This window comes from Chelonoidis abingdonii, chromosome 4 (genome assembly GCF_003597395.2).
Source record: "Chelonoidis abingdonii isolate Lonesome George chromosome 4, CheloAbing_2.0, whole genome shotgun sequence".
Lineage (NCBI taxonomy): Eukaryota > Metazoa > Chordata > Testudines > Testudinidae > Chelonoidis > Chelonoidis abingdonii.
The window spans coordinates 25,986,797-26,012,174 of NC_133772.1; the positions used below are offsets into that span (position 1 = coordinate 25,986,797).

The 25,378-nt window shown below is 52.0% G+C and overlaps 1 protein-coding gene across 1 annotated transcript in view; it reads left to right on the plus strand.

The window, feature by feature from the left end:
* The window catches only part of ELAPOR1 (endosome-lysosome associated apoptosis and autophagy regulator 1), an 82,114-nt gene extending 60,227 nt beyond the window's left edge, over positions 1–21,887 (plus strand). Inside the window, exons 16-22 of the mRNA XM_032799655.2 lie at positions 10,409–10,589; positions 14,062–14,158; positions 14,509–14,610; positions 16,581–16,707; positions 17,151–17,329; positions 18,096–18,261; positions 21,649–21,887. Coding sequence (XP_032655546.1) covers positions 10,409–10,589; positions 14,062–14,158; positions 14,509–14,610; positions 16,581–16,707; positions 17,151–17,329; positions 18,096–18,261; positions 21,649–21,717 — 921 coding nt within the window. The 3' untranslated portion in view covers positions 21,718–21,887. The remainder of the gene's footprint in view (positions 1–10,408; positions 10,590–14,061; positions 14,159–14,508; positions 14,611–16,580; positions 16,708–17,150; positions 17,330–18,095; positions 18,262–21,648) is intronic.
* Positions 21,888–25,378: the final 3,491 nt, after the last annotated feature.

The window sequence follows — 25,378 nt, forward strand, 5'->3', positions numbered from 1 at the left end:
ACCCCCTTTCAGGTAGTTGAAAGCAGCTATCAAATCGCCCCTCATCCTTCTCTGCTGAGACTAAACAATCCCAGTTCCTTCAGCCTCTCCTCATAAGTCATATGTTCCAGCCCCCTAATCATGTTTGTTGCCCTCCTCTGGACTCTTTCCAATTTTTCCACATCCTTCTGGTAGTGTGGGGCCCAAAACTGGACACAGTACTGCAGATGAGGCCTTCTCAATGCCGAATAAAGGGGAAAGATCACATCCCTTGATCTGCTGGCAATGCCTCTATATTTATACAGCCCAAAATGCCGTTAGTCTTCTTGGTAACAAGGGCACACTGTTGACTCATATCCAGCTTCTCGTCCACCGTAACCCCTGTGTCCTTTTCTGCAGAACTGCTGCCTAGCCACTCAGACTCTGCACTGGTCCTTGTTGAACCTCATCAGATTTCTTTTGACCCAATCCTCTAATTTGTCTAGGTCCCTCTGTATCCTATGCCTATCCTCCAGCGTATCTACCACTGCTCCCAGTTTAGTGTCATCTGCAAACTTGCTGAGGGTGCAGTCCACGCCATCTTCCAGATCATTAATGAAGATATTGAACAAAACCGGACCTTCAGGAGCTTTATCTGGATCTCCAGGAGCTTTATCATCTGCTCTTGACTCTGTGTCCTTCCCTGGCCATCCAGCCTCAGTTTTTCATTCATTGTCTCCCACCACGCTCTTGAAGTGCTGCATTACTTATCTGATGGAGGCTCTCCACCAGTATGGAGGAGTGGGTCTTCAAGGGCATATCTGCAAAAGGCAAAGAAACAATGAACAGAGACTGTATTGTGAGTGCACTCACAGCTTGAATCACAGAAGTTACATACACCTCTTTCTCAGCGTCCCTTGGCTAGGGAGTCCCAATTATGGTGAATTCACAGGGTGGGAGGGCAAGGGGGAAAGGGCAGGAAGGAACAAAGGGAGATTTGTGAAGGGGGTTACTGTGAGCGGCTAGAGAGCCTTGAATATTGGCACTCTTTTCCACAGGCTGGGGTAATCAAACCCGATATCTCACTCCTAAGGGTAACCCAGGATGCAAGGGAGCATCTCCTGCATGTGTGCGGCTTCAGAGCTGCTCTGTAGGCTGCTTGCCTGTGTGCCGCTCTGGCCCCTGCAGAAATATTGCCAGGTGGTATTGCAAACTTTCCTACAGTGGGGAGAGAAACAAGGCAGCTCTCCCAAGGAACCTTCAGCATAGGATTGCAGAATACCTACAGGAAAGTCCCCTGTATGTTAACAAACATTTCCATTGTGGCCCCATTGCGCAGATGTACAGGCTCTGTTGTTAATTTCTGTCCCTTATCCCTCCTCTACCATATAACAAAGTACATCGGAGCCAACTCTCCTCTCCCCGTACACTTACCGGAGCTCCCCTTTCCTGCATCGTGAGCGCCACTGCCAGAGTGCTGGGACTGGCTAGACCCTTCCAGAGTAGAAAAGAGGTCCTGACTCAACTCGCCACTCCACTGGACAACCCTGCCATGGGCTTCACGTCATCCTCCAGCTCCACCTTCTCATCCACCACTTCCTCATCGGGGATCAGTCCGCTGGCGGCTTCCTCCATCCCCCCCAGGATCCCCATAGGGCTCTTGGTGGTGGGTCACCGCTGAGGATGGAATGCAGCTCTTTGTAGAAGTGGCAGATCTTTGGCACCGCACCAGAGCAATGGTTGGCCTCCCTTGCCTTCTGGTACACCTGCCTCAGCTCCTTGATTTTAGCACAACGGTGCGTGTTCCATTCATGCCCCTTCTCCTGCATGCCACTACCAATCAATCCTCTCCTCCCAAGCTTAGCAGATCCAACAGAGGAGAGCATCTGCTGCAGAAAGCCAGTGTGGTCAACTGGGAAGATCCTGTGTGAACTGTACATGCATGAGCAAACAGGAAGAGGAATTTCAAACATTCCTGGGCCTTTAAACGGGGGAGGGGTGCATATCTCTGTACCTTCAGGGCAGTGGAGTTCAAACTGTTGACCAGAGCAGTTATGATAGGCATTGTGGGACACCTTCTGGAAACCAATTAAGGCGACAAAACCAAGCGCAGTGTCTGTACTGACGCTGCGTCACTCTAACTACATTGCAAAAAGCGCTCTGCCGCTTGTCGAGGTGGTTTTATGATGTCAGCCTAGCCGGGATGTTATGTTGGAAGGAGCAGCATTGCAGTGTGTACAGTGATGAGCTCCTAAAATCCTAAGAACAGGTTCCCTACCAGGACCTTGGCGGCACTTCAGCAGTGGCGGCGACAGGGTCTTCACTCGCTCTGGGTTTTCAGTGGCATTACGGCGGCGGGTCCTTCACCCAGAGTGAGTGAAGGACCCACCGCCGAAGTGCCGCCAAAGACCCAGTAGGGAACCATGCAGTGAGTACAAGCCCCACGTGCCTGTCTCCTGCCCCATCCGACCCCAATCCACGTCCTGCCCCCTCCTGCCCCTTCACAACCTGCGACTCATAACCTCCCCTTACTCCTCGTCCCCTGACCACCCCCTCCCGAGACCCCTAACCCTAAATTCCCCCCAGGACCCAGCCCCCTACCCAACTCACCCTGCTCCCTGTCCCCTTACTGCCCTGACCCCATCCACCACCACCCCGACAGACCCCCAGAACTCGCAGGCCTACCCAACCCCCTCGTTCCCTGTCCCCTGACTGCCCCCCCCGAACCTCTGCCCCATCCACACACACACCCTATTCCCTGCCCCTGAGACTCCCTGCCCCTTATCCAACCACCCCGCTTCTTAGCCCTCCTTCCCCCCTCTCCAAGAGCCTCAGTGCGCTGCGTCCAGGCGTGGCCCTGGACAGCGCTGCGATGGCATGGCTGTAGCGGGAGGAGCTCAGACCCCACTGGAGCCACGCCACTGCAGCACTGTCCAGGGCCGCTCCTGGACGCGGTGCACTGAGGCTTTGGGAGAGGGGGGAGTTGAGGGTAAGCAGCATGGTAAGGGGCCGGGGCCAGGGGGGTTGGATAAGGGGCAGAGGTTCTGGGGACAGGGAGTGGGGCGGGAGTTGGATGGGGCAGAGGTTCTGTGGGGGCAGTCAGGGGACAGGGAATGGGGAAGTTGGGGGGGGGGAAGGTGGAGGCGGAACCTCAGAGATTCTCATGGGGGCCCCTCTGGGGCAAGGGGCAAAGGGCAAATTGCCCCACTTGCCCCCTCTGGGTGGCCTGGCTCACCCCTCCTCCCAGCCCGCCCCCGCCCTGCCCTGCCCTGCCCTGCCCTGCCCCTTTACCATGCCGCTCAAAGTGGCAGGAGCTGCAGAGCTTCGCTGGTGCTGGTGGCTCAGCATGCTGCGGGTCTGCGAGGGGGGGGGAGCGGGAGGGGCCGGGGGAGCCTCCCCATTTGGACGTGGCCTACAGGCCGGAGTTCGTCCATCCACCCGCCCACCCCTTTTGCAACCGGTTCTACAGCAGTTTCTAAAATTTAACAACCGGTTTTTGTGAACCGGTGCAAACCAGCTTCAGCTCAACATTGAGTGCGTACACGTCCACTGTTTTGTCGACAAAACTGTGTAGTGCAGCCGAGGCCTAAATCAAGAAGTGCCTCTCCTTTTGTGGGTTCCAGAACTCTCCAAGAATCAGTCATTTATTGTGTCCAGAAACTTTATCTCTGCATTCCATCCTGAGGTAACATGTACCCAGGCAATATGGGGATAGTTAAAATCCCCCATTATTATTGAGTTGTTGTTTTTTATAGCCTCTCTAATCTCCCTGAACATTTCACAGTCACCATCACCATCCTGGTCAGGTGGTCAGTAGTGCTGTATATGCCTATACTTTTATTGATCGTGCATGACATTTCTTTCCAGAGATCCTATGGCACAGATTGATTCATTTCAGATTTTTATTCTATTGGACTCTCTGTTTTCCCATACGGTGCCACTCTGCCACCAGCACGACCCGCTCGGTCAGTCCTGGATATTTTATACCCTGGTATTACTGTGTCCCATTGATTATCATTGTTCCACCAAGTTTTTGGGATGCCTGTTAAATCAGTCTCCTCATTTAATACCAGACTCGTGTTCACTCATCTTAGTATTCAGACTTCTAGTATTTGTATACAGGCACTTATAAAATGTCATTGTTTAGCTGTCTGCCCCCATGTGATGTAACTGAATGGGACTCTTTTGCATTTGACTTTTCCTTTGATTCCTACTTGTACTTTTATCAACTCCTATCATCTCCTCTTTACTAGGATATTGAGAATCCTCATTAATAGATGCAGTCACAGCCCTCTTTTGGTATGAATTGAAGGATCCCAAGGCACTTTGAAAAATACAGACATTTTGCACCCTGAGATGCAGCCATCTCTGGTGTGTAGGGGTAATAAGCAGTATACAGAAACACAAGGTGATTGAAAATGAAGCAGATCTTTATTTTGTCTCCTGATGGCCAAAATCTTGTAGCCCTGTAATGAGTTGTTTGGAGATGTAAATGACTTGGGGTGAAATTCAGCCTGTACAAAGCGAGGCACCATGCTAGGCACCCAGAGACAGGACAGATGGGCTCTCTCCCAGGGGCGCTAGGTGGCGCCATGGACACATACATCTTTCATTTAGAATTGGGTCGATTCAGTGCAGCTGAGCACACAAGGGGGATGAGTCTGGGTAGGGTGACCAGACAGCAAATGTGAAAAATCGGGACAGGGGGTGGGGGTAATAGGAACCTATATAAGAAAAAGACCCCAAAATCGGAACATCTGTTCACCCTAAGTCTGTGTTTGTGTTGTGCTTGCTGCTTGACTGAAATGTACCGTGTGCTCTGTTTGTTTGGGGGACCTTGTGCTGACTGTGTGTGTGCTGAGCCTAGTGGCCTGCTAGGCAAGGCTGAGTGTTTCTTAACAGGCTGTGATCCCTAAGCCTTTTAGCACTTTGACCAGGGGACGGGGCTACTCAGGGAGACCAGGGCTTTAAAAAGTCTTTGCCTAAGAGACCAGAGGAGCTAGCGACCAGGAGCAGCCAACAGGGAAGTTCTCCATGGGGGAGTGTGAGCAGGGGCTAGAACTTAACATTCTTTAAACTTAAAAGGCAAAAACACCCTTCCCCCTCCCATATAAACAAAACAACAACAAAGGACCCAGCTGCAGGAGTGAGAAGACAATGCGGGCAGAGTCCAGCAACAGAGTGGGGGCTACCCAGTTTATTGCACCCAATGCAGCATGTCTGATTACTTGCCCTATGGGCAGGTGGCGTATATGTGCATTTGGTGCAAGGAACTCCTGGCCCTCAGAGACTGTGTACGGGCTTTGGAGACCAGCGTGGCTGAACTGGAGGAGCTGAGGGAGACAGAGAGGTACATAGTTGAGACTTTCTAGGACACTGTAGAACAGTCTGACAGCCTCTGTGCTATTGAGGAGGATGAAGGTCCCAGGAGAAGAGAACATCCAACTGGAGCAGAGGGAAACCATCCCGTAAGTGGGACCCTCCTTCCAGATGATTTTGGGGTATCGTGTCACACTAAGGATACTCCTCCACGGGAGGGAGATCCAGCTATTAAAGAGAGACAAGTATTAGTAATGGGCGATTCAGTCATTAGAAACATAGATAGCTGGGTTTGTGATGACTGGGAGAACCGCATGGTGACTTGCCTGCCTGGTGCGAAGGTTGTGGATCTCTTGAGAAATCTAAATAGACTTATGTAGTACTGGGGAGGAGCCGGTGGTCATGGTACATGTAGGTACCAATGACATAGGGAAGGGTAGGAGAGAGGTCCTGGAGGCCAAATTTAGGCTGCTAGGTAAGAGATTGAAGTCCAGGACCTCCATGGTAGCATTCTCTTAGATGGTCCCAGTTCCACGCGCAGGGCCAGATAGACAGGCAGAACTGCAGCATCTCAATGCGTGGATGAAATGATGATTTAGGAAGGAGTGGGTTAGATTTATTAGGAACTGGGGAAACTTTTGGGGAAGGGGGGGCCTACACAGGAAGGATGGGCTCCACCTAAACCAAAATGGAACCAGATTTGTGGGGAGGAATAGCTCAGTGGTTTGAGCATTAGCCTGCTAAACCCAGGGTTGTGAGTTCAATTCTTGAGGAGGCCACTTAGGGATCTAGGGCAAAAAATCAGTACTTGGTCCTGCTAATGAAGGCAGGGGGCTGGACCTGATGACCTTTCAAGGTCCCTTCCAGTTCTAGGAGATAGGTATATCTCCAATTATTAAAAAAAAAAAAAAAAAAATTGCTGGCACTTAACCTTAAAAAGGTCATAGAGCAGTTTTTAAACTAAGGGCTGGGGGAAAGCTGCCGGGTGTGGAGGAGCGCATGGTTCAGACATCTTTTAGGGGAGGATCTATTAATAGAGAATCTCTATGTCCTAGTGAGGACAAGAGGATAGAAAATGATAAAATACAGGTAGGATCTGATCAGAAATGGTCAAATACAGAAGAGGCCCATTCAATTACATCGTGTAATGGCAGACAGTTAAAAGGAGACAAGTTTTTAAAGTGCTTATATACCAATGCTAGGAGTCTAAATAATAAAATGGGTGAACTAGAGTGCCTCATATTAAATGAGGCTGTTGATATAATAGGCATCACAGAAAATTGATGGAATGAGGATAATCAATGGGATACAGTAATACCAGGTACAAAATATATCGGAAGGAGAGAACAGGTCATGCTGGTGGGGGAGTGGCACTATATGTGAAAGAGAGCGTAGAATCAAATGAAGTAAAAATCTTAAATGAACCAAACTGTACTACAGAATCTCCATGAATAGTAATTCCATGCTCAAATAATAAGAATATAGCAGTAGGGATATACTACTGATCGCCTGACCAGGATGGTAATAGTGATTTTGAAATGTTCAGGGAGATTAAAATAATAAATAAAAATTAAAATAAACTCAATAATAATAATGGGGGATTTCAATTATCCCCATATTGGCTGGGTACATGACACCTCAGGACAGGATGCAGAGATAAAGTTTCTTGACACCTTAAATGACTGCTCCTTGGAGCAGCTGGTCCTGGAACCCACCAGAGGAGAGGTAATTCTTGACTGAGTCCTAAGTGAAGCACAGGATCTGGTCCAAGAGGTGAATATATCTGGACCGTTTGGTAATAGTGACCATAATATAATTAAATTCAATATCCATTTTGGCAGGAAAAACACCACAGGGGCCCAACACTGCAGCATTTAATTTCAGAAAGGGGGACTACACAAAAATAAGGAAGTTAGTTAAACAGAAATTAAAAGATACTGTTCCAAAAGTGAAATCCCTGCAAGTTGCATGGAAACTTTTTAAAGACACCATAAGAGGCTCAATTTAAATGTATACCCCAAATTAAAACACATAGTAAGATAACCAAAAAAGAGCCACCGTGGGTACACAACGAAGTAAAAGAAGCAGTGAAATGCAAAAAGGCATCCTGTAAAAAGTGGAAATTAATCCTAGCGAGGAGAATAGAAAGGAGCATAAACACTGGCAAATGAGGTATAAAAATACAATTAAGAAGGCAAAAAAAGAATTTGAGGAACAGTTAGCCTGCCAAACAACCAGTGGGGCCACTGGACAATCGAGGTGCTAAAGGAGCACTCATTCATTTATGGTTGTTTAGCAGGCTTCCTGCTTCTGATGTACTTGGAAAAAAAAAAAAAAAAAAGTACGATAGGGCCATTGCGGAGAAACTAAATGAATTCTTGCATCGGTCTTCATGGCTGAGGATGTGAGGGTGATTCCCAAAACTGAGCCATTCTTTTTGGTGACAGATCTGAGGAACTGTCCCGGATTGAGGTATCATTAGAGGAGGTTTTGGAACAAATTGATAAATTAAACAGCAATAAGTTACCAGGACCAGATGGTATTCGCCCAAGAGTTCTGAAGGAACTCAAATGTGAAATTGCAGACTAATTGTGGTTTGTAACCTATCATTTAAATCAGCTTCTGTACCAGATGACGAGTGTAGCTAATGTGATGCCAGTTTTTAAAAAAGGCTCCAGAGGTGATCCCGGCAATTATGGGCTGGTAAACCTGACTTCAGTACCAGGCAAACTGGTTGAAACTATAATAAAGAACAATATTGTCAGACATATAGATGGACATAATTTGTTGAGGAAGAGTCAACATAGTTTTAATAAAGGGAAATCATGCCTCACCAGTCTACTAGAATTCTTTGAGGGGGTCAACAAGCATGTGGACCAAGGAGAACCAGTGGATATAGTGTACTTAGATTTTCAGAAAGCCTTTGACAAGGTCCCTCACCAAAGGCTCTTACACAAAGTAAACTGCCACAGGATAAGAGGGAAGATACTCTCATGGATTGGTAACTGGTTAAAAGATAGGAAACAAAGGGTAGGTATAGATGGTCAGTTTTCGGAATGGAGAGAGTAAATAGTGGTGTCCCCAGGGTCTGTTCTGGCCCAGTTCTATTCACATATTCATAAATGTTCTGGGAAAAGGGGTAAACAGTGAAGTGGCAAAATTTCAGATGATACAAAATTACTAGTGGATGTGTTATTCCTTGACTTTAGCAAAAGCTTTTGATACGATCTCGCACAGTATTCTTCTGCCAGCAAGTTAAAGTAGTATGGGCTGGGAGATGTGGCCTATAAGGTGGATAGAAAGCTGGCTAGATCATCGGGCTCAAAGGTAGCGATCAATGGCTCCATGTCTAGTTGGCAGCCAATATCAAGTGGAGTGCCCCAGGGGTCAGTCGTGGGGCCGGTTTTGTTCAATATCTTCATTAATGATCTGGAGGATGGTGTGGACTGCACCCTCAGCAAGTTTGCAGATGACACTAAACTGGAGGAGTGGTAGATATGCTGGAGGGTAGGGATGGAATACAAGAGGGACCTAGACAGATTAGAGGATTGGGCCAAAAGAAATTTGATAGCTACTTTCCACTACCTGAAAGGGGGTTCCAAAGAGGATGGATCCAGACTGTTCTCAGTTGTAGCAGATGACAGAACAAGGAGTAATGGTCTCAGATTGCAGTGGGGAGGTTTAGGTTGGATATTAGGAAAAAAAATTTCACTTGATGGGTGGTGAAGCACTGGAATGGGTTACCTAGGGAGGTGGTGGAATCTCCTTCCTTAGAGGTTTTAAGGTCAGGCTTGACAAAGCCCTGGCTGGGATGATTTAGTTGGGGATTAGTCCTGCTTTGAGCTGGGGTTGGACTTCATGACCTCCTGAGGTCCCTTACAACCCTGATATTCTATAATTCTACTAAAGATAGTTAAGACCCAGGCAGACTGCTAAGACCTACAAAAGGATCTCTCAAAACTGAGTGACTGTGGCAACAAAATGGCAGATGAAATTTAATGTTGATAAATGCAAAGTAATGTACATTGTAAGGCATAATCCCAACTATACATATAAAATGATGGGGTCTAAATTAGCTGTTATCACTCAAGAGAGAGATCTTGGAGTCATTGTGGATACTTCTCTGCAAACTTCCACTCAATGTGCAGCAGCAGTCAAGTAAGAGAACAGAATGCTGGGAATAATTAAGAAAACGATAGATAATAGGACAGAAAATATCATATTGTCTCTATATAAATCTATGGTACACCCACATCTTGAATACTTTATTCAGATGTGGCCATCCGATCTCAAAAAAGATATATTGGAGTTGGGAAAAAGTTCAGAAAAGGGCAACAAAATAATTAGGGGTATGGAACAGCTGTCATATGAGGAGAGATTAATAAGACTGGGACTTTTCAGCTTGGATAAGAGATGACTAAGGAGGGATATGGTAGAGGTCTATAAAATCATGACTGGTGTGGAGAAAGTAAATGAAGTGTTATTTACTCCTCATAACACACAAACTAGGGATCAGCAGATGAAATAAATAGGCAGTAAATTAATAAGGAAGTATTTCTTCAAACAACTCACAGTCAACCTGTGGAACTCCTTGTCAGAAGATGTTGTGAAGGCCAAGACTATAACAAGGTTCAAAAAAGAGCTAGATAAATTCATGGAGGATAGGTCCATGAATGGCTATTAGCCAGGATGGGAAGGGATGGTGTCCCTAGCCTCTGTTTGCCAGAAGCTGGGAATGGGTGACAGGAAATGGATCACTAGATGATTCCCTGTTTTGTTCATTCCTTCTGGGGCACCTGGCACTGGCCACTATCGGTAGACAGGATCCTGGGCTAGGTGGACCTTTGATATGACCCAGTAGGGCCATTCTTATGTTCTTATGAATTTGCTGGCCAGGCAGTGACTTAGTAGTGGATTTTACTAGAAATCTCCATAGACCCAAGTGCCAACACAGGCTGTTGCAGCCACGGAGAGCCCCACAACGGTAACAGGGTCTCACAGGTCTGGGCCGAGAAGTGTTGTCAGAGACATTCACCTCAAATCCCCATACCACGTGTGGCTTGGCCTCCTCCCCAAGAAAGCAGAGTGCTGACGCTGGACAGGGGCTGACTGCTTTATTCCTTAACCATAGGGAAGGAAGATGGCCACCTGTATGGACAATGTCACCGACATGCGGGTCCCTGATGGGGAAGCAGAGTTCTCGAAATCGGTCACTTCTTACGTGTGCCAGTCCATCATCGTCCCCTCTGATGTGATGGGCTACAAAACCATAGTGTCCTCCCAGCCTGTGAGCCTGGCTGACCGCGTCATAGGTAGGTGCTTCTTTCCCTGGTCCAGGGATGGGGACTGGCCTTCCAGGGCCTGATCCAGCCCTGTCCCACAGCAGAGAGCTCCTGGGCACAGTGGGGTGACCTGCACTTGCTGCCAGTGGTGGAGAACTGAGGCTGGGCAACAGTTTGCACTGGGGTCAGTGACTCCACTCAGGGCAGGGCAGGGAGGATCAGGCCTGCAGCCCTTGTGCTAGGCCCAGAGTCTAGAAACTGGACTCCTGCCCTGCTCCACTGAGAGGCACCTTCTCGGTGTAAGGCCAAGGACATGCTGCTGCTTCGAGTAGTGTCCCGTGGGTGCCTCCCTCTAGGTTCTTTTAACTCTAGGTGTCTTTGTGCCCCATGCACCTCAGATCGGAGATTTTAGGCAGCAGTGTCCATTCGGCCTCAGCATGCGCCCTCCCTGCCTCGCACCCCGCACCAGGGCTAGTGCTGTGTGTGCAAACCACCTCAGTTCCCTCTCAGCCGGGTCTGAGCTAAGATTACCATAACTGTATTTCTTTCTCTTGCTCTTTCTCTTTCTCATGCTTGTTCTTTGGTTAACCCGAAAATAAAAATCTTACTGGGATAGCAGCTATTGCCCATCCATCTATCTTTTTTCCTTACCTTTTCCCCTCAGGGGAGGTGAGACCCAGGAAGGGTATGCCCAGTTCGCTCAGGTTTAAACATTGCCTTTCAGGCTGGGAGGCTATCCCAGCCAGTCACAGACATTCCTGCTGCATATGCTGTCTCGGGGAGTAACGTGTTCCTCAGAAGTGTAATTTCTGCCTCAAGTTAAAGTTGAGGGCCAGAAAGAACCAAGAACTAAAACTGCATCTCCTTACGATGGAGCATTTGCTCCAACTGGCCTCTGCCCCCGGCCCAGGGACTCCCCTTGTACAATGTTCCTCTACCAGACCAACCACGTCAACTTCCTTGGGAAAACACACCCCAAGAGCTTTGAAGAGGAAATAGTTGACATCCTCTCAAAAAATCTCTAGGAAGCAGGTTCAAGTCCCCATGGTAGATAATTTGCTGCAAAGAGATGGTCGCCAGCCAGGTCAATCACCTTGGCACCCACGGGTCTGTGACTCGGTACCCATGAGGTTGCAGGCTCTTCAAGTACTGTCACAGCCAGCAAGCCTAAGGACTTTAAGAGCTCCGGCTCTGGAAGATTGGTACTGTCAGGTGAACGGAGCAGTACAGAGAAGACCAGCTCTTCTGCACCAGTACTGGCAGAGCTCCCTAGGGCCTCGGTACCTAGTACTTCAGCTCCATAAAAGACCAGACCTGCACCTACTGTCCATTCATCAAAGCGCATGAGACTTCTGGTACCGTCAGCACCTTGTGGCACAGCCACCTCTGCAATCTCACTTCACCAACACTGCCCATCCCGATACCACAGGAGTTTCCTTTTCCTAGGGACTTGGTGGTTTCAGAAATGCCTGAATCTCCCCTGCTTGGCCCAAACACGTTCCTGGTACTGATCACCTCCCATTCGTTGGAGATGCACACAATACCGACGAAGTATCCCTTTACTTCCAGGACTGGTCCACCTCTGCCCAGCGATGAAGAGGAAGATGGTGATGGGGATTTTTCATCGGTCTCCCTCCTTCTATCCAAGGCTCTCCTTTGGGCTACCAATGAGCCCACCTTCCTGAGATCTCTGCAGACCCAGCTTACCCTCATGAGAGACAAGCCCCACCCAGATGGTATGAACATGCCTTTTGCATCACCTTAGTGGCCCTACTTGGACCCTTGGGCAGCTTATTGTCAGCAGTTTTCGAGGGCTCCTAGTGCTTCTCATCAAGAGAAGAGAAGAGACTCCCCACCAGCGTCTCTCTCTAGAGCTCCTGATCCACAGGATGAGACCTTTTGAGGACCAGGAAGTGAAAGTAGACAAAGAGATTACTCCTTACGACCAACATTTTTCCATCTTCCGCTAACAAACCCACCACCACATCCTGGGCTGCTGATTTTAACCCATTTCAGGACCTTATTAAAAGGGTGGCAGATGCCTCCTTAAGGAGTCTCGGCATAAACTACTTGACAGCTTGCACACCACCTCCCCTGGCTGTGTCACATTACCCATCCACAAGGCTGTGGTGGACCCAGCAGAAATAACATGGCCTGGTCTGGCCACCATAAGAGAGTGGACACAAAACACAACGTTCCCACAACTCAGACTTCTTACTTTCACATCCCCCGCAAACTCCCATGAGCTCAATGCTGTGAACAAACATGGCAGCCAGGACCACTACCCCAAGTCCATGCCACACGGCAAAGATTATAAGCATCTTGATTTATCTGGCTGCAAGTCATGCTCCATGTAGGACTGCCAATTACCAAGCCCTCATGACAAAGTATAGCCACACTAATATGCCTTTACTGAGCATCTTCTAATGGATGAGAGGGAGCAGTTTCAGGCAATCATTGCTACAGGCCAGCTGCTTGCAAAGACGTCCCTACAGGCTTCTTTGGACGCTGCTGACACAGGTACTTGTTCCATCTCCATGGCAGTGGTCGTGAGGAGGGCTTCCTGGCTTCAGCTGTTGGGTTTTCTGATTGAAGTCCAAACTACATTCGAGGGTCTTCCGTTCCAGGGATCAAACCAAGTTTGCCAAGAAAACTAAGAAATTCCTCCACACCTTAAGAGACTCTAGAGCAGGGGTCGGCAACCTTTCAAAGAAGTACCATTTTTTTTTGTTTTTGTCTGTAACCAAAATATTCCGAGAGCCGCATCACATGCAAAATGTTGGGGTGCAGGGGGGAATGAGGGAGGTGGGCTCTAGGAGAGAGTTTGGTGTAGGGGTGGGCTCCGGGCTGGGGCAGGGGATTGGGGTGCAGGAGGCAGTTCTGACCTGGGGCAGGGGGGTGCGGTGCAGGAAGGGGTGCGAGGTGCAGGTTCTGGCCAGAAGGTGCTCACTACAGGTGACTCCCAGCTGGCGGCAGAGCAGGGCTCAGATAGGCTGCCTGCATGCTGTGGCCCCATGCTGCTCCCGGAAGCGGCTGGCTGCTAGCATGTTTCTGCGCACCCCATGGGAGGAGAGGGGCAGTGGAGTCCTTCTTGCTGTGCCTGGGCATTCAGCCCCCACCAGCAGCACCAGACTGTGCGCAGGGCTCGGCAGGGGCAGGCTCCTGCACAGTCGGCAGCAAGTGGTGGCTGCTGCTGCATCTGAGCAGCTGGCGCCCCCGGTGCCGTTACCACGCTGCAGCCCAATGGGCATTGCTGCGAGCAGGGGGCTGCGGCGGTTTTACTGAGCATCACCTGCAGATTGTCTGTTCCTGCTGCTCACATGCCGGCCATAAGGAGCCCAATGTGGCTCACTGATCTACCGTGAGTGCGCAGGTGACCAGCCTGCTATGCATGTCTCTCGGCACTTGCTGGGAGCCCATCCGGCTTCCCAGTCGCCCAAGGCGAGCACTGGAGCGGAGCCACTCTAGGCTAGGATCCTTATCAGCTTGGGTGTCATTTCAGGGGTGACGACAGAAACAACCCTGGACAACATCACCTCCCTGCCTGAGCACTTTACCCCTGGGAACGTGGGGCTGACCGATGTGATCTTCTTCTACAGGTAACGGGGGCCTCAAGTTCAGCGGGGCAGGCACGTGGGTCCCTGCTCGCCATCGCCACCTACATAGCTCAGCATTGCCAAGTTCCGCTCCAAGCTGTAGAGAACTGCAGCCACCTCCACGTGGAGCCTTTGCCAGGCCCTTAGAGAGCAGTCCAGCACCTCCCTTCCCCACTCCAGGGAGCAAGGGAACCACAGTCATATCCACTGTCCCCTTGGGCTGGGGGAAGAGGGCACAAGGATCTTCTCCCCACCCCCACTGTGTGACCTGCCTTGTGAAGTGCTGGGCTGTGCTGCGCATTCACACTAGACCAGAGGTCTTGCTAAGTGCGGTGCCTTTGCCTAACCTGCAGGTCCAATGACGTGACCCAGTCCTGCAGATCTGGGCGGGCCACAGCCATCCACCTGCGATGTGACCCCCTGAAGACAGGCTCTGGAGCCCTGTCTCTGCCAAGGTAAGCACCAGGGCTGCCGTGCACTGTGGGCCCCCCGCTGCTCTCTGGGCAGGCTCCTGGCTCAGTACAAGGCAGAACAGGCTGCAAGACCCTGGGCTGTTTGCATCACAGGGTGTTGATCTGTTTGGTGTCCATAGTTTACCCAGCGACAGGTTGCAGTGGCAGCTTGCCAGCTGGTGGAGAGCTGTGTCCAGTAGGCACGCCGTGGAGCCAGCTGCCCTCGGCCTTCTGAAAGCCCCCAGCAGCACTGCTCCCAGTCGTGCAGCCCCACACTTGGCAGCAACTGCAGGAGCCCTAGTGTAGACAAGGTGCCAGGCCCCAGCACACCAAGCGCGTGCTTGGGGTGGCATGCCGCAGGGGGCGCTCTGCCGGTTGTCGGGACGGCGGCAGGCGGCTCCAGTGGACCTCCCACAGGTGTGCCTGCGGAGGGACCGCTAGTCCCGCGGCTCCGGTGGAGCATCCGCAGGCACGCTTGCGGGAGGTCCACTGGAGCCGCGGGACCGGCGAGCGGCAGAGCGCTCCCCGCGGCGTGCCGCCGTGCTTGGGGCGGCGAAATTGCTAGAGCCGGCCCTGACTGTGGCATACAGACCCACTGTGAGCTGGTTGAGCTGGCCCTTGGAGCCCTCCCTGCACTAGCGCTGCCCCCAGAGCGGAGGGACCTGTCTTGGTAGTGATACAAAATGTCTGAGAAAACCAAGTGGCCCAGCCACATGGCTCAAGGTGGAGTGTTGCATGCTGGGAACTGCTGTCTCTGGGCCTCCCCTCCTGCTCACAGCACAGAAGCATTCCCCAGCCCAAATTCCAGCTGCCTCCGCTGCAGGGTGTTGCTTGTGGAGAACCCCCAGCAAGGGAGTGAAGGGCAGGCTGGGAATGCAGCCACAGGCAGTGTGGAAGGGGTTCTCCCCGCCCTGCACAGGACAGCCAGAGATTCTTTCCTCAGGCCCCTGGGCAGCAGCTGGCTCAACTTGAAGGCCGCTTTCAAACCTGTGTGCTAGACTGAGGCCAGCTGGCTGCCCTGAGTCCAAACTGGCCCTGCTCCTCAGCCAAGCTCCCCCGGACTGTGCTGGGGCAGTGCCGGACCCTGTTCACAACCCCCAGCCCTGACCTGTGTCCCTTCCCCAGCCTCCATCAGGTTCCCTTCTCCTCTGGCACCATCCAGGCCTGCTTTTCACAAACAGGTCACCATTTCCAGCCCAGCTCCTGGATATGGGTAGTATCTGGTGCTTGCTGGGCACAGAGCTCACAGTTTCTCTCCAAGCCCACCACTCTGGGATATTGCATTTTCACAAATGGCTGCTGAGTTTGGGTGGCCAAATTGAGACACACATTTCCCATTGGCATCCGCTGAAGCTGTGAGCACCTGGCACCTCTGTGCATGTGCACTGAAACAGAGCCAGCCCAACTCAGTGGCCACGCTTGGAGATGTGGGCCCTGGTTCCCGGGCTGTTTGGATGTGTGCAAGGATTTGGGAGGCTGTTTCTGTAACCAAACTAGAGCCAGGTTTGCAGAACATGGCCTGGCCTGTCACAGCAGGGAGCTTCCCCCACAGCACTACCACCTTCTTCAGTGCATGTGTCCCTGTGTGAGTGCGTCCGAGCTGCTGACCAAGGGAGGGACTGCAGACAGTTCTCTTTGCTCTTCACTCTTGTTAGCCCTCTGGGCCTGGCCATGGGTGAGCCAGCTGGGGTTGTTCCTGCATCACATTTGAGCAACAGAGCTGTGAGTGACGATCCAGTGCAGAGCTGCATTATGGCCTCAGCTAGCCTGGTGGTGGAAAGCAGCCGGCAGGATCTGTATCACTGGGGATGGTGCCCAAGCCAGAGCTTGTCAGCCAGGCCCCAGGGCTTGGACACTAAGCATGCTGTGCCTGGAGTCACGCTGCAGCTCACCTGCAGTCCCACCTGGTCACGCCGTGCTACAGGCAGCTATTGGGGCTGGCAGCTAAGGATCCTCCTCATCTCTCCTGACAGTAAATGCCCTGATGGGACGTGTGACGGGTGCACGTTTCACTTCCTGTGGGAGACCTCCACAGCCTGCCCCCTCTGTTCTGCCTACGATTACCATGCTATCATCAGCGCCTGCCTTGGCGGGATCCAGGTGAGCTCTCACGCAATGGAGCTGCGTCTCCATGCAGCATTGCAGTGATGCTGCCGCAGGATTCTTAGTCCCCAGTGCCGTAAAGCATTCTGGGAGAGCCCAGCAGGTCTTCAGGGAGCCTAGAGGGCTTGTAGCAGAGGTCAGGCTCCCACAATTCTGTGGGAAATTCCCACAAGTCCCTGGGAATCAGTGCCCATTCCCAGTCCTTGCCTCCGAGTGGAGGTCAGGGGGAATCAGGAGCTGTTGAGGCGGTGGAGAATGGTCCAGCAGGGCCTGAAGGGAGCAGAGAGCAAGCTCAGAGCTACTGGATGCGTTCCTGCCAGGGCTGCCCCAGAAGGAGCGGACTCCCTTTGGCATGGTGCTGCTCCGGGGGCCTGGCTGCACCCCCACACTCCTGGGACGTGTGGGACTGAAGGGAGGGCTTGTCTGTTTGCACCCTGCAGAGAACCACGTACGTGTGGCGGGAGCCGAAGCTGTGCTCAGGCGGCGTCCCCCTCCCAGAGCAGAAAGTCAGCATCTGCAAAACCATGGATTTCTGGCTCAAGGTGGGGATCTCGGCCGGGACCTGCGCGGCCGTCCTGCTGACTGTCATGACCTGCTATTTCTGGAAGAAAAACCAAAAGTGAGTAGCTGCTACTCTGTTAGAGGACTGCCACCTGGCTCTTCCCCTGGGGTTAGTCCTGAGGAGTGTCCCCTGCTTGCCAGCACCACCTCCTCTGGGGGTGTCCCATCCAGTTGACTCCCAGCTTGGACGAGCTGCTGGAACAGGGACTGCTCAGCATGTGGCTGGGAGAGGAAAGCGGTGCCCTGTAGTGCCTAACACTAGAACCGCCTGTTCACTGCAGTCTCCAGGGAGGTTGCATGGGGCCCTGCCAGGGACAGACCCACTTGCTGCAGGCTGGGTGCAAACCCTGGCCCGGGGGGCAGTCTCATTGGACACGTCCCCCCCTTGAGCCCACACAATCATTCCCTCACAGCTCGCTCCCTGCTGCTGGATGCCAGGCTCAGCTGCCTCCCGATGCCCCGATCTACCAGCTCAAGTGGCTGCCTGGCCTCCGCACCCTGGAAAATACAGCATGTCCCAGCTGTTTGCACAAACTCCACCTCAGTGGGATGCGCCCAGGGAGCTGCGGACAAGGGCTGCCAGGAGCCACTGCTCCCAGAGTTGCCAGGCAGCGCTGCCACGGCAGAGAGGGACAGCCCGCCTGTCCCAGGGAGATCAATGTCTGCATCCCCGTTTTTACTGCACCCCAGATCTTTTGATGGTTTTACCATCCTGCACCCTCTGAAAACCAGGGCCTTACAGTACACAGATCCCTTTGTGTATAGCTCTGGGGTGCCCACACAAAGGGCCTGGGCCATCCACTCTGCTCTTCCTTCCCCTGAAGGTTGGAGTATAAATACTCCAAGCTGGTGATGAACTCGACTGCCAAGGACAGTGAGCTGCCAGCCGCCGACAGCTGTGCCATTATGGAGGGGGAAGATGTGGAAGATGATCTGATATTCACCAGCAAGAAATCTCTCTTTGGCAAGATAAAGTCCTTCACTTACAAGGTGGGTGCCTGTCTCCTGTGCCGTTGCTGAGGGCAGCAGCTGTCACCAGTTCCCCAGATCACAGGCAAGCCTTTGAACCCACTTGCTTTGACAGGATGGGCAGAAACGCTGCTGGGTACTCACGGAGTGACAGAGGGGACGCTGGTCTTGTGGTTATGGCACAGGCTTCAGAGTCCGGACTCCTGGGTTCCTTTCCCAGTTTAGACGCAGACCATTTGCAAGCCACCAATACCTCTGGGCCCCACTTTCCCAACCCAGTTTGCCAGTGGGGATTTGGCAGAACCACTAATGTTTCTAAGAGCCCCTCAATCCCCACAGCACTCGCTGATCATACACACATTCCTTGCATGCCCGTCCCCAGAGCTGCAGTGAGCAAAGAGCTGGAGGACAGATGGGGCCTAGTGCTGTAGTGAAAGATAGGAGGGATGGGAATCCCCAGGTGTGATCAGGGAGTTCTTGGTCTGCTCTGAACAGGGCCAAGTGCAAACTAGGGTGACCAGAAGTCTCGATTTTATAGGGACAGTCCTGATATTTGGGGCTTTGTCTTATATAGGTGCCTATTACCCTCTGTCCCGATTTTTCACACTTGCTGTCTGGGCACCCTAGTGCAGACTTACCTCAGTCTTGGAGTTTGGTTCTCTGGGAAGCTCTCCCCAAGCTTGGCTGATCCTGGGATTTTCCCTGCAGGGCCTCCTGTCCCAGCCCCTGTGTCTCCCTGCTTCATGCATCTCAACCACTGGGGCTTTGCAAATAGAAGCTGAAGCTGTCTTCCCATGCTGAGCAACTCCTCCATCTAGCCAGTGAGGAAGCAGTTACACCAGGACTCTTCTCGCTTTCAGATCCTTGTCACATGGCACCCAAGGCTTTCTCAGTACCTAGCAGCTGTGTGGTGTAAACTGACAGCCCTGGCACCCTCCCTCACCTGTGCTAATGCCTGTAGCCCCATGGCCACATCTCCTGCCCTGTGATGTAGGATTACAGTGTTCTCACCTGCAGGGTTACAATGAACCACTTTGCAGCCTTTACCCCAGTAATGTGCTCAAATACAAATAAACTCCACAGGTTCTGCCCATTTCCCTGGCCTGGGACTAGCTCTGACCGCAAGGCAGCAGTGCTGGGCCCTGGGTCTGTCCCAGATCTGTCGCTGGAGTCTCCTGCCCCCAGAGTGCCGCCCGTGATCACTGGGACTGGAACCCACTTTCCCACCCCGGCACTGTTCATGAGGCAGTTACTTGGAGTGCTTGCTCATTTCCGTTCAACCTAGGTGTGCGCTCGCCACATGCACTGGTGCTGGAGGTGTTTTCCCTCAGCAGTGTCTGTCGAGACCAGTTCTGGCGCCTCCTGGAGTGGGGCGCATATGTTGTGGTATATAGGGCATCGCCGACTCCCCCCACCCTTAGTTCTTCTTGCCGCCAGTGACGGTGCTGGAACTGTTGCTGCTTCAGATAGTGCTGTTGCTGTCTGGTTCGTACAAACTTGTTAATCCTTGTTTTATAGTGTGTATAGTTTTCTGTTAGTAAATCCCTTAGCTATAGTTAGAGACTTCATAAGTCCCAAAAGGGACTTTGTCTTGGGACAGGGCATGCCCCGTCCCCCAGGCTTTAAGCCCTGCAATTGCTGCAAGAGGCCCGTGCCCGTTAGTGAGCCACACAGCAGCTGTCTACATTTCTTGGGCAAAGGGCACGTTAGTGAAAAGTGCAAAATTTGCAAGTCCTTCAAGCCAAGGACTAAGAAGGAGCACGATATTCACTTAAGAGCGCTCCTTATGGAGTCGGCCCTCACCCCGGCACCAGAGCAACGCTCCAACTCAGCACCGAGCACCGTGACCTGCAAGTCACTTCCCCTCCCATTGGCAGGGCCTGTCTCCCGGTGTGCAGCACTCGGCACAACGAGGCTCCCATAACTCAGATAACAAATGAGCATGGGCCTGCCACCGCTCGACTCCCAGCTCTGCAGCAGACATACTGTCACTGCCCATCTCTGGTCCTCAGCTTCCCCATCCCCGAAATGGGGCTAATGAGACTGACCCCTGTGCCAGGGCAGGTCTCAGGCTGGGTCTTATTTTATCTAGTTCCTGGGGACTGTCAGGTGGCTGGTGCTAGAGAAGCGCTAATGAAGGTGATTTATTTCTAGGAGTAAGCTGCTAATGCGAGGCTTGCCTCCAGCCCTGGTTGTATGTCCATTCAGCAGTGCTCAGAGGCTCCACACCCTGCATCTGCTGCCATCCTCCCACCTGCCATGTGCTGCCCCTCCAGCTCACCCCAGCTGGGGGATGAGGCTCCTCCAGGACCCTCGGCCAGAGGGGGCCAGATGCAGGAGGGATGGAGGCAGGCGTGGAGGAGTCTCACTGTGGGTGTGGGATGCTTCTCCCTTGGCCCTTCAGCTCACTTGTCTCATCCCATATTGAGCTGAGGGAAGGGTGCAGCGTGTGCTGGGTCTGGAGGGACAGTGGGCAGCAGGGAAGCTCAATGAATCTTTGAGGTAGGGGATGGTGGCTTCTAAGGCCTGAATCCACCAGCCTTCCCCATTTGCTAAGAGGCTGCCTGGCTTGCAGCCCCTTGCTGGCGGATTGGGGATCTGACAGCTGGCGCTGTGCCCTGCAGCTCCCTGGGCTGGAACCGTGGATAGTCAGCATCTCTGGAAATGAGCCCAGAACAGTCCCAGCCTGGAGTCAGTGCTGGTTTGTGAAGCTCTTTTGCCTTCCCACCTGTTTCTCCTTCCCCACTGCCCCTCCTGGCTGGATCCAGCTGAGTCTCCATGGATACCCCAGGCTGCAGGGATCAGGCCCTGGGGTGTCAGCATGTCTGCACACAATGCAGTGACAGTCCCGGGGGTGTGGGAGGTGTCGCTTATTTCCACCTGCGCAACTCTGCTCACAAAGGCAGGGTTGGAACCCCCAATCTCCTCATGCTCCTGCCCCCCCAAGGCTGGGGAGAGCGGGAGGGGCACACAGAGCAGTGGGGAAAGCAGTTGTGGGGCTGGAGCAGCAGATTGCAAGATGCGTTAGCAGACGGGGTGGCCGCTGAAGGCAAAGGCACACTAGCCTTGCGTACAGGGCTGCCCCTGTTCTCCGACCGTCGGCTCACTGTCTGGGTCTTTGCCAGCTGATGAGAAATTGTCTAAACCAGGGCCCTCAGCCTAAGGGCGTGACCCTAGGGATCACAAACAGGTGCCAGGTTTCACAACCATCCTGCTCTTCCCAGATTGCTATTGGGACCGGGATCACCTTTGTGTTGTGTGTTCATACAGCGCCTAGTGCCATGGGTCCTGCTCCAGCAGTGGGCTCCAAGGCACTATAGGCGTATAAGTCAATGGGAGGCTCTCCTTGGCGCAGGGTGAGATGCGCTGACCGGAGCCTACTGACAACCTCTCTGTTACTGTTCCCAGAGGACGTCTGATGGGTTCGATTCTGTCCCACTGAAGACCTCGTCGGGTAGCACAGACATGGACCTCTAAGGGAACCTCAGCCTCACTGCCTTTGCTGCAGGATACCTCGCCGCCACCCCTTGGTGAACCCTGCGCCCCGACAACTCCTTGTGGCCTTATTAGATACACTTTTAACTTGAGCTGTTGTTCCTTTTTTAAACAAACGAACTCTGAAGTTTAACATTCCCTTCAAAAGAAATCGCCAAATACAGGTGTGTTTTTAAACGACGCATTTGCCTGTTTCCTGTGTCCAGGCAGGCTGACCTGCATCTCTGGGTTTCAGCGTGGTCTATGTCTCGCCAAATGACTGTGTCCAAACTCAGTCACAGTGGTTTGTGCTTTCCCTTTTCTAAACCCCCTGAAATCGACCAGCTTCCCCTCTGCGTCCAAGCCCGGGAGCCAGCCTGCTAGCCACAGCCTGCTTAAGGCCTCGCCCGCTCACGCCCTGGGACTGCAGCAGAGGCCGGTGGATTAATGCAGAGGTCTGGTGCTCACAAGAGCCTGCCAGCAGCTACAGTAACATGCTGGAGACAGGAGTTCTCTCTACACTGCATAGGCAGTGCCTGGAGAGAGCTGATTTGATGTGTCCCTTTGGCAGGGAAGCAAGGGCCTTGGAAAGAACAAGAAAGCAGGTTCCTTTCTTTTCCTTTTCAAATCTGGGCCCTGTGATCACGGCTTCCCATAGAGAAGGGCCTACTCTGAAGTCAGGGTCCAAACACCCCGAAGTTTGGCCATGTTCAGACTCAGGGTTTCAGTTCAGCCAAGTCTCGCTAGCAGGAATGCCACAGAGCCTGGCTGTTGTAAGCACAAAAAGGAGACTTTGTCGAGGCTGCAGGACATAGGCAGAGCCTGTGGTTCTCTCTAGCTCTGTCACTCTAATGCCCAGTGTCATCATGCAGGGTCGCCAGAAGTCCTGGCGTTGCCTCAGCAGTGATGGAAGGGGCTGCTGAGTGCACTGTGCAGCCTGTTATGGGGCCAGATGCCAGCTGAAACCGAGAGCTGGGGCCAAGTGTCTGTACTGACAAATCTTGCCTTTTGCTGAGGAAGGCATGGAGCGTTCCTGAGTCTTTGCGTGATTATTGATGATGATTCATCCAGTTAATTCTGCTTTAAGAGGTGGGGATCATAGAGCTCTAGGCCCAGAATCAGGCCCAACAGAGTCAAGTTCAGTTATCGAGTTCAGTACCTGGTTGGGTAAACAAGGAGGACACAGACTGAGGGCAGAGCAAAGCTTTAATCACTTCCATTAGCACAATGAGTAAAGAGACACGTATGCCAAACCACACAAAGATAGAGCAGTCATGCCAAGTTAGGGTTTGCTGTTGTGCCTTCCCATGTACTCATATACTCAACCCTCCTTAAGAGACAAGCTCTGGCCCTGTCCCTGGCATGAACCAGACCAATCCGGATCACTCACTCACTTAACCAGCCACCAATGACCTTTCTTACATGGTGGTCTGTTCTAGGGCCTAGGGCTGTCATGAGTAGCCATTCAAGCACCCAGCCTCCCTGGTCCATCTCTATCTTCCTCACCCTAAATCTAGAGGTGCCCTTAGCCTATAGGTTAGTACAGGGGTACGCAACCTGCGGCACACGAGCTGATTTTCAGTGGCACTCACACTGCCTGAGTCCTGGCCACTAGTCTGCATTTTAATTTAATTTTAAATGAAGCTTCTTAAAAACCTTATTTACTTTATGTACAACAATAGTTTAGTTATAGATTATAGAAAGAGACATTCTAAAAATGTTAAAATGTATTACTGGCACGCGAAACCTTAAATTAGAGTGAATAAATGAAGACTCTGCACACCACTTCTGAAAGGTTGCCGCCCCTGGGTTAGTGCATGTATATGAATGATTTTGGCTTATTACCATATACATCAATTTGTCATCAATGCAAGTTTGCAGTTAAGCATTTGCCAACATTTTATCCTAAAATATCTAAGCCTAGTATCAGTTCCATGGTGTTGAGGTTACTGGCACAAGCTACCCCTTAAACATACCTTTCGCAGAATCCTCGTTCCCCAAAAGTCAGGGTGACTGGTGGGCCATTAGCTGTGCTCAAAGCCTTGTGCTAACTGCTTAAGCGCATCCTTTGCCAGATACGGGCCTGTGGGTTCCTTGCATTACTGCCGAGTAAAATAAAACGCTAAAGTTAGTGCTATGGGTGACGAGAGTCAGAGACAAGGATGCTTTTAAACCAGCAGCTGTGCCAGCCGAGCTGCCTGAGCTGTAAGCCAGTTGGATGACACTCTGAGCTCAGCCCTGGTGTGTCACCACCTGCAGCCGGTGGAGTCCTATGGGGGATGGATTTGACCCATGTCCCAGCTTCCTTGCTCTGTGCTTTATTCCCTGGAGCAGAGGAGTCAGCACAGAGCCTAAGCCCCACTTCACTGCCACAGGTTTAAGGGCAGCCTTCCCCCAGCTGAATTGGTAAGATATGGCTGGGTGGACCCCCTCTCCAGGGCTTTACCTGCGGCACTAGTTGGCTGCCACTCAGGAAAATAGGCAGAGAATTTGGTCACGAATGGCAAAAATGTCCCTAAGCCTGTGTCCAATGGGAAATCTCTGCCTTGGTCAGAGAAAATGTGAGACCAATGCTCAGGAGAGAGCTACATCCACAACAACTCCTCTTGTGTGTGAAGGGCGCTGAGTTATCCTCTCCCCCCTCAAAACACCTGCCATGCCGGAAATGAAATACTCCAGGGGTGGCTTGGAACAAAGCCAGTGGAAAGCACAAGTGCAGGCAAGGAGGAATGTGCAAAGACTGCAGCAGAACATCTGCAGCAAAATCTTCTTGCTGTCTCTAGCAATGTGTACCCCTGGGCTAGGCTAGGCCTGTGTATGCCAATGCTTCTGAGTCATGGGATGATCAGGTGGGTACAGCTTTTAATTGTGTCCACAGTCTCTGTTCAAAATGGGATGGCTGGCAACACCCTTCTGTCTTAGCAGAGCTAATGCAGCGCCCGGCTGCCCCTGTGGGGGCTGGGGAGGAACGAAACAGTTGTGAAAGAGGTTTCACTTACCATGTTTTGTCCTTTGTATTGTAGTAGCACTGAGGAGCTGATGGCTTGTTACATGTGCTCTGTCTGACTTCCCAAGCTGCCCAACCCCTTGGTGTTGAGCAGGGGGGAAGGATATGTGACAGACCCAGGCCAGTGGGGTACAGGAGTCTGGTAGAGGGCAAATATACTGGTCACTGCATGAGTAGTTTTCTGTTCCTTGAGTGACCAGAGTAGGGGCTGCACTAGAGTAATCAGGAACCTGCTAGAACCAATTAAGGCAGAGAGGCTGATTAGAACACCTGCAGCCAATCAAGGCAGGCTAAGCAGGACACCTGGGTTTAAAAAGGAGCTCACTCCAGTCAGGGAGTGGGAGCCAGAGGAGGAGGTACGTGCATAGGAGTGGAAGAGGACCAGGCTGAGAGGGGAGATAGCTCAGTGTTGAGCATATGGCCTGCTAACCTGGAGTGTGAGCGTCAATCCTTGAGGGGGCATCTTAAGTGACTCTGGAGCAAAAAATTGGTCCTGCTATGTGAAGTGCATGGGGGCTGGACGTCCATGACCTTTCAATGGTCCCTTCCAAGTGTGTATGGTGATGGTATATCTCTAATTATTGACTTATATTATTATAGAGCGAGGTGTTGGACAACTGATGGCACGCAGCTGCCCGCTGGGACTCCGCATGACGT